Here is an 8,248-nt window from a genome sequence, read left to right as displayed (position 1 = left end):
TTTTTTTTGGTTTTTCTCTGGTACCAGGAACCGAACTCACGACCTTGCGCTTGCCAGGCAGGCACTTTTGCCGCTGAGCTAAATCCCCAGCCCCTGCCCTTTGTGATCTTGACGCTTACAGGGCTAAGGTAAAAGGAAATTGACTCTTGTGAGACATTTAGCCTAAACGCTTAAGATTGATACAGGCCAGATTTGTCAGTGCTGAAGGAAAATGGTTTACAGTAAGCAAGTACCATGCGAGTTGAATATCTTCTTACAGGAACTTGAATTTAGCTTTAGTGTCATCTCTTGAAACCACCTGTCCCAGGAGAGTGTAACAGGGGAGGCAGGTGTGCTGCCCTGCCTGCCCCCCTTCGATCCTTGGCATTCGGTCATGTGCTCACCCCGTGCATGCTTAACTTGCCAGGGCTATTTTCTCAGTAGTGATGCTGTGTACCTAAAACCAGGCTTTTATTTATCTAGAAAATAGTATAACTGAATGAAATAGCTGAATGGAGTTAATTTAAAAATAGAATCAGGCACTAAGTTTTGTCAAATACAGTGATAGGATTTATTAGAGGGCATACTGCAGCTATCCTTCCACTTATTCTGTGGCTTTATTTTGTTCTCAGAAACGAAGATCATGGGTTCTGGTCCTATAGACCCCAAAGAGCTTCTGAAGGGCCTGGACAGCTTCCTAAACCGAGATGGGGAAGTCAAGAGTGTGGATGGGATTTCCAAGATCTTCAGGTGAGCCCATGCTGTGCTTGGGGTTTGTCGTAAGCAGAGGGTTCTGGGTGCTCTCTGCAGCTGCAGCTGAGGCAGAGGTGCGTGTCCCAGCAGAGGGTGGGAAGGCGAGTGAAGAGAAAAGGATTCAAAGCCCCTGACCCTAGGAGAAGTGATGGAAGCTGGGACTAGGACACTGTTAACGGTCCGGGGAGTCACACTAAAAGGAGAACGGCACAGCCTGCTGACAGATTTTTGGTTCTGTTTTGAGTCACATACCACCCACCCGAAGTGTATTTTTTCTGGAGATCCGCTGTGTTCCAGGGAAAAGCAGATCTCTCAGCGGTTTTCAGGGCCTAGGATATAGCTCAGTGGCACAGCACCAGCTTGGCAAACACAAGGTCCTGAGTTCAATTTCCGCTTTAAAAAAAAAAAAAAAGCAGTCTCTAAGCCAGTCTTCACAGGCTGCAGAGGGGTGGTTTCAACCCTGGACTCAGATTCCAGAGGCAGCATCATGTGTGTTGTGGTGTCCAGGAGCAGTGGTGCTCTTCTCCCCAGATGGCTGTGCTCCTTCCTCCTGGGGTTCCCAGGGGTCGCTTAGCGCCCTGCAGACGCTGCTGCCGTGAGAGGAGTGCTCTGCCCTTCTCTGACTCCCTCCTGTCTTCCACAGTCTAATGAAAGAAGCGAGAAAGATGGTGAGTCGGTGCACCTACTTGAACATCCTGCTCCAAACCCGGACGTCTGAAATACTGATCAAGTGAGTGGGCAGCTGCTGGCTGCAGGGGCAGGTGTGACGTGGGGTTCCCGGGTCATTGGTGGGGGCCCTAGGCATAGTAGGGGGGGACAGTTTGGACCCAGAAGGCTGTTCGAAGTTCCGCTCCTGCCCACCTCCAGGTTTATTGACGTAGGCGGCTACAAGCTTCTGAACAACTGGCTGACATATTCCAAGACGACCAACAACGTTCCCCTCCTCCAGCAGATCCTGATGACGCTCCAGCACCTGCCACTCACTGTGGACCATCTCAAGCAGGTACCGCCCGGGCTTCCTCACCCTCTGTGGCTCACCCAGCAAGCGAAAAACCGTGTTACTCTGCTGTGAGGACTCAGGCCTGGGTGGTGGGATGAACAGAATGAACTTTCTGGAGTGAATTTGGAATCAAAAGATGTGGTTTGGGGCTGGGAATAAAGCTAAGCAGCATAAGCGCCTGACTGTCAAGCACAAGGTCCTGAGTCTGATTCCTGGTACCAAAAAAAAAAAAAATGATGTGGTTTGAATTATTTCCCTTAATAGGTGTGAGCACCTCATATATCTTAGTCTCAGTTTTTTCACCTGTGAAATGGGAATAATTATACCTACCTAATATAAGACTATCTCCTGAGGAGAGCTAGTGAGCCTGTAGGGTTGTTAGCACTGAGTGAGCCTTGTGAGCCTTGTTTCCTCCAGTGTTTACTTTTCTGCTTCTTCCATCTCTCGTAGAACAACACAGCCAAGCTGGTGAAGCAGCTGAGCAAGTCAAGTGAGGATGAAGGTAGGACCAGCCTGTCCCGCCCGCTCGGGCAGCCTCGTCCTGTTGTTCCTCTCTCCCTGCCCTTAGGCCGCCCTTCACTCCTGCCTTTTCCTTTCTTTTCTAGTTCTAGCCGGGCGTGGTGGCGAACACCATTAATCCCAGCACTTGGGAGGCTGAGGCAGGAGAATCCTCATGAGTTTGAGGCCAGCCTGGACTACATAGTGAGTTCAGGGCCAGCCTGAACTACATAGTAAAACTTTGTCTCAAAAAGACAAAAATAAATAAATAAGAAAACCCACTAAATTATTACTAAATCATTTAAATGATGTCCCCCCTTTCCTCTCCCCCGCAGAGCTGCGGAAACTGGCCTCTGTCCTGGTCAGCGACTGGATGGCTGTCATCCGCTCCCAGAGCAGCGCGCAGCCTGCTGGTAAGGCTGGGGCTCTGGGCCAATGTGTGTTTCTGCCCACAAGGGTGTGGCTCTTGGGTGCCTTCATCGGCTTCACCTCAGAATCTTCATCTTCTGAATGAAATCCTTTTCTCCAACAGAAAAAGATAAAAAGAAACGCAAAGAAGAGGGAAAGAGTCGAACCACGCCTCCTGAGCGCCCCCTGGCGGAGGTGAAGCCCGAGGCCCGAGCTGAGGAGACGCCCGAGAAAAAGAAGGAGAAGCCCAAGTCTCTGCGGACCACCGCCCCCAGCCACGCCAAGTTCCGCTCCACCGGTGAGCCGGCGCGGCTCCTCGCCTGGCTGGGCTTGGGGTGTGGGGCGGGCTGAGGATGGGGCTGGGGATGGGCAGGGGGAGGTGGAGGCTGAGCTCCGGTGTGCCCTGCCCCCAGGACTCGAGCTGGACACGCCGTCCCTGGTGCCTGTGAAGAAGAACGCCAGCGCCGTGGTTGTCTCGGACAAGTACAACCTCAAGCCCATCCCCCTGAAGCGCCAGAGGTGAGGCCCCGGGCGGGTTTGTGACACTGGGGCGCGTGGGGGGCCTGGGTGGCGCTGTTGCTGACCCCATCCGCTGTTTCCCGCAGTGCCACAGCTGCGCCGGGAGACGTGGCTCCCCCTGCAGAGAAGAAGTACAAGCCCCTCAACACGACCCCCAACGCCACCAAGGAGATCAAAGTGAAGATCATCCCACCGCAGCGTGAGTCCCAGGCCGGAGGCCTCGGGTTTGGGGGCATGCTCCTCTCCGCTTGTGCAGGATGACGTGGGAGGAGGGGTGGTCAGGCAGGTGCCACGCAGTGGCCGTCAGGGCCTCCTGTCCGTCAGCTGCCCGGCCCTGCTTCGGGGGAGGCGGCCACGCCCGTCCTGCGCTGGGCTTCGGGGAGCAGGGTCGGAGAGGGTGTCCGACTCCTCCTTGCCCTCTTCTTTTGCAGCTATGGAGGGCCTGGGCTTTCTGGACGCTCTCAATTCAGCTCCTGTCCCAGGCATCAAAATCAAGAAGAAGAAGAAGGTGCTGTCCCCGACCGCTGCCAAGGTATGGGCCCCAAAAAGTGGGGCTCAGTGGGGTGCAGGTTCAGGAAAGGGCAGGGTGCTGACCTGGTCAGATACAGAAGAGGGGCGGAGAGGAAGTAGCTTCCCTGGGGGTCACCGGGGGCCTTGCGTGTGGCCCCGCTCAGCCCCTTACCTTCGTCCTGTGTCCTCGTAGCCCAGCCCCTTTGAGGGGAAGACGAGCACGGAGCCCAGCACGGCCAAACCTTCGTCCCCAGAGCCGGCCCCGCCCTCCGAGGCCATGGACGTGGACCGGCCCGGCACCCCGGTGCCGCCCGTGGAAGTCCCGGAGCTCATGGACACGGGTAATCCAGGAACCGGCGCGGGCTGGGCTTCTGGACGGAGGGAGCTGGATCTGAAACCTCTGCTGCTTCCAGCCTCTTTGGAGCCGGGAGCCCTGGACGCCCGGCCGGTGGAGAGCCCCGGGGAGCCCGGGCAGCTGACCCGCAAGGGCAGGAAGAGGAAGACGGTGACATGGCCCGAGGAGGCCAAGCTGAGGGAGTATTTCTACTTCGAGCTGGACGAGACCGAGCGGGGTAAGGGGCCGCGTTGCCGGCTGATGCTGGGGTGGGGCGGGGTGTGACAGGGACTCGGCCGGCTCACTCTCCCTCCCGCCTTTCCCCTTGTCCTCAGTAAACGTGAATAAAATCAAGGACTTCGGTGAGGCGGCCAAGAGAGAGATTCTTTCAGACCGACACGCATTCGAGACGGCCCGGCGGCTGAGCCATGACAACATGGAAGAGAAGGTGCCCTGGGTGTGCCCCCGCCTGCTGGCGCTGCCCTCGCCCCTCGTCATCCCCGGAAGCAACAGCCAGGAGCGCTACATCCAGGCCGAGCGGGAGAAGGGCATCCTTCAGGAGCTCTTCCTGAACAAGGAGAGGTGAGCGGCCGCCGTCCTGGGCAAGACCCTGTCTCGGGCGCTCTGCAGCACGGAGGGTGGGCTGGGGAGGCAGCTGGCGGCGGTGTGCCTGGCTGGGCGGGGTGGGGGGTGTGCAGGGCGAGGCGGCCGGGCTCACAGTAACACGCCCGTCTCTCCTCTCTCCGTGGCCTGCGCTCTTCCTGGCAGCCCGCACGAGCCCGACCCTGAGCCCTACGAGCCCATTCCCCCGAAGCTCATCCCCCTGGACGAGGTGAGTCTGTGTGCGGGGCGGTGTGGGTGACGTGCGGGTGGCAGTTGCTCCCATCAGTGTTCGTATGTTCTTTTCCTGAGATGTGAGCCTTTTCTGCTCCTGCCAGGAGTGTTCCATGGACGAGACCCCCTACGCTGAGGCACTGGAGCCCGGGGGCCCGGGCGGCTCTCCCGACGGCGCGGCCGGCTCCAAGCTGCCTCCAGTGCTGGCCAACCTGATGGGCAGCATGGGCGCGGGGAAGAGTCCCCAGGGCCCCGGCGGAGGCGGCATCAACGTGCAGGAGATCCTCACGTCCATCATGGGCAGCCCCAGCAGCCAGCCCTCGGAGGAGCTGCTGAAGCAGCCGGACTACTCGGACAAGCTCAAGCAAATGCTGGGTGAGCATCGGGCACCCTCCGCTGGCAGGAAGTGGGCGGGGACGATTGGACAGAGCCGTGCTGGGGGGGTGTGGTGCGGGGCCTGCTGTTCTGCTGGGGCCCTTTCTGATCATTTGTTTCATCCCCTTTTATGAGCAGTACCACACGGACTCCTCGGTCCTGGACCCATAGCCAATGGCTTCCCACCCGGAGGCCCTGGGGCCCCCAAAGGGATGCAGCACTTTCCCCCTGGGCCTGGGGGGCCCATGCCAGGTAGGTGGGGCATGCAGGTTCTTCAGGCTGGTCACAGTGACAGCAGAGGGGACAGGGTCGGGTTGGGAGTGGCAGCTCAAGCACAGGGGTGAGTGATATGTCCCTTTTCATCTCTCCCCTGACAGGTCCCCATGGAGGCCCTGGTGGACCAGTGGGTCCACGTCTCCTGGGTCCCCCCCCACCTCCCCGCGGGGGTGATCCCTTCTGGGACGGCCCAGGGGACCCCATGCGGGGTGGCCCGATGCGAGGGGGGCCCGGGCCTGGTCCTGGACCATACCATCGAGGCCGAGGTGGCCGAGGAGGAAACGAGCCCCCTCCACCGCCTCCTCCATTCCGAGGGGCCCGAGGAGGTCGATCTGGAGCAGGACCCCCAAATGGACGAGGGGGCCCCGGCGGCGGCATGGTTGGAGGTGCCGGGCATCGGCCTCATGAAGGCCCCGGTGGGGGCATGAGCAGCAGCAGTGGACATCGGCCCCACGAAGGCCCTGGCGGAGGCATGGGCAGTGGCGGTGGACATCGGCCCCACGAAGGCCCTGGCGGAGGCATGGGCAGTGGACATCGGCCCCATGAAAGCCCCAGTGGGGGCATGGGTGGCAGTGGACATCGGCCCCATGAAGGCCCTGGCGGTGGCATGGGCGGAAGTGGACATCGGCCTCATGAAGGCCCTGGACACGGAGGGCCCCATGGTCACAGGCCACACGATGTCCCTGGTCACCGAGGCCATGACCACCGGGGACCACCTCCTCACGAGCACCGTGGCCATGATGGTCCTGGCCACGGGGGAGGGGGCCACCGTGGGCACGACGGAGGCCACAGCCATGGAGGAGGTGAGGTGCTGCCTGTGCCCGTGGGGCCTTGGGTCTGAGTCGGAGAGGGCGGGAGGGCTCCCCATGGCCTCGGCCTCGGCGTGCATGGCAGGTCCGATCCGGAGCCACTCACTAATCTGACTAATCTCTGCGTCCTGTCCCCACAGACATGTCGAACCGCCCCGTCTGCCGACACTTCATGATGAAGGGGAACTGCCGCTACGAGAACAACTGTGCCTTCTACCACCCGGGGGTTAACGGGCCGCCCCTGCCCTAGGGCCCGTGCACCCTGGGCCGCAGCCTTGCCCCTTCACCTGTTATGGCTTCTGTGAGGCCCGTTTCCCGTGCCCCAGCTGGCGAGGAGCCGGCCCCTGGGGTCCCGCCTGCGTGGGTCCGGGTTTCTGCTCACTGGTGTGCGTCAGTGTACATGCTCCCCTCCATTCTGGGGAGGTGAGACTGGCCGCGTCCTGGACTCTGGACTGCTGACGAGGAGGCCCAGCTGGCTTCACTTTGGGATCCCCCCATTGCCCGAGAACCTAGAGCCGGCACCGGCTTCACCCCGCCCGCCATCGTGGGTCCTCACATGCACAGACTGACGTGGGACCCGCTGCGCCGGGGTCACCCGTGTCCCTCCGGGGCTGGGAATGGGAGGGGTGCCGTACACCCCACTGCACTGAGGGCTCGACCAGGCTGGGTCTGAGCTCAGAAACCGTCGTCCCCGCACCTGCCGCCACAAGCCCTGGCCCTGAGCCCCGACCCCGTCGAGCCTGCACCTGTCAACTGTCTCATCTTCAGGGTTTGATGATGGCAAATTCCTGTCTGCAATGGTGAGCGTGTGGGGCTGCCCTCGCCTCTGGCCATCCTGGACACTTCATAGGACATTTGGGGACCCGCCTTCCGTCAGCTCAGGCCGAACGCTGGGCTGACGGTCACACTCCACACGCTGTCCATGGGGCCAGCCGCTCCTGTCCCGTCCTCTCCTGCCCGTTGGCATCAGTTGTTTTCTATGAAAACAGTAAATTGGTTGGGTTTTGTGCAGGGTCTTGGGTTAGAACCACAATGGATTTGAGGATGAATATTTTCTTTTTCTTTTGGTTTTGTATATTTTGTACATTAATAAACAGTGGAAAGAGAAGCATCTTATTTAACCCCTAGTGTGTTTGTACTTTTTTCCCCGAAGCCATTACCAGCTGTTGCAGGTACATCGGGACCAACCCCAGAGCCCTTCGGCCCGTAGGGAGCCAGACTTGCTCCAGCTTCAAGTCAGAGCTGGTTCTGATGAAGCTCTAGCGGGGCAGCCTTGCGGGTTTGGAGGAGTGGTTGCAGGACCGCCGCTGCCCCACGAGGTACCAGGTTCCCCTGCGCCTCCTGGACACGCACAATCCCCTCTAGACACATCGAAAGCGATGAAAGTCATGGAAATAACGGTTCCTCAGTTCACAGCTTGATTTCTTTTTTTTTGTCTTTTCGAGACAGGGTCTCGCTGTGCAGTTCAGGCTGGCCTTGAGCTCACTGTGTAGCCCAGGCGGGTCTCAAACGCAGTGATCCTCCTGCCTCAGCCTCCTGAGTGCTGGGAGTACAGGCGTGCGCCACCACGCCCGGCCACACAACTTGATTCTTTGTTTGGCTTGGTTTGTTTTGGTGGTACTGGGGATTGAACTCGGCCTTGTGCGTGCCAGGCAGGCGCTCTGCCACTGAGCTACACCCCGCCCCACGGTGTAGGGAAAGGACTGTGATTGCTAATGGATTGATTACTGATGGTGGGCTTACGATCCCCAGCCGTGCTGAGCGCGCGTGGTGCGGGCTGTGGGAGGCTCGCCCGAGGATGGTTACCATCCGCTGAGAGGCAGAAATGGAAAGGGATAATGAATTTCTCCTGTGGGTCTGAGTTACGTTCCGGGGTCTAATAAAAGGTGACTGAGATGGGTGATTGGGGCTGCTGCAGTCCCAGAGGCTGTGGGCCCCCTGGTCCCAGACTTT

The 8,248-nt window shown here is 59.4% G+C and overlaps 1 protein-coding gene across 4 annotated transcripts in view; it reads left to right on the top strand.

Moving 5' to 3' along the window:
- Ppp1r10 (protein phosphatase 1, regulatory subunit 10) overlaps nucleotides 1-7,416 on the top strand; it is a 14,216-nt gene extending 6,800 nt beyond the window's left edge. For all 4 annotated transcript variants that reach the window (XM_005414312.2, XM_013509798.1, XM_005414310.2 and 1 more), the window contains 17 exons: nucleotides 612-729; nucleotides 1,376-1,462; nucleotides 1,600-1,735; nucleotides 2,183-2,234; nucleotides 2,566-2,643; nucleotides 2,763-2,936; nucleotides 3,052-3,157; nucleotides 3,244-3,356; nucleotides 3,589-3,689; nucleotides 3,861-4,008; nucleotides 4,081-4,239; nucleotides 4,337-4,583; nucleotides 4,770-4,833; nucleotides 4,940-5,210; nucleotides 5,349-5,462; nucleotides 5,588-6,289; nucleotides 6,436-7,416. In XM_005414312.2, coding sequence (XP_005414369.1) covers nucleotides 623-729; nucleotides 1,376-1,462; nucleotides 1,600-1,735; nucleotides 2,183-2,234; nucleotides 2,566-2,643; nucleotides 2,763-2,936; nucleotides 3,052-3,157; nucleotides 3,244-3,356; nucleotides 3,589-3,689; nucleotides 3,861-4,008; nucleotides 4,081-4,239; nucleotides 4,337-4,583; nucleotides 4,770-4,833; nucleotides 4,940-5,210; nucleotides 5,349-5,462; nucleotides 5,588-6,289; nucleotides 6,436-6,545 — 2,769 coding nt within the window. In that variant the 5' untranslated portion in view covers nucleotides 612-622 and the 3' untranslated portion in view covers nucleotides 6,546-7,416. The remainder of the gene's footprint in view (nucleotides 1-611; nucleotides 730-1,375; nucleotides 1,463-1,599; nucleotides 1,736-2,182; nucleotides 2,235-2,565; nucleotides 2,644-2,762; nucleotides 2,937-3,051; nucleotides 3,158-3,243; nucleotides 3,357-3,588; nucleotides 3,690-3,860; nucleotides 4,009-4,080; nucleotides 4,240-4,336; nucleotides 4,584-4,769; nucleotides 4,834-4,939; nucleotides 5,211-5,348; nucleotides 5,463-5,587; nucleotides 6,290-6,435) is intronic.
- Nucleotides 7,417-8,248: the final 832 nt, after the last annotated feature.

Source organism: Chinchilla lanigera, unplaced genomic scaffold, assembly GCF_000276665.1.
Source record: "Chinchilla lanigera isolate Chin_1 unplaced genomic scaffold, ChiLan1.0 scaffold00182, whole genome shotgun sequence".
In the NCBI taxonomy this organism is placed as follows: domain Eukaryota; kingdom Metazoa; phylum Chordata; class Mammalia; order Rodentia; family Chinchillidae; genus Chinchilla; species Chinchilla lanigera.
The sequence above is the reverse complement of the archived record's forward strand: the minus strand, read 5'-3'. Positions and strand labels throughout refer to the sequence as shown.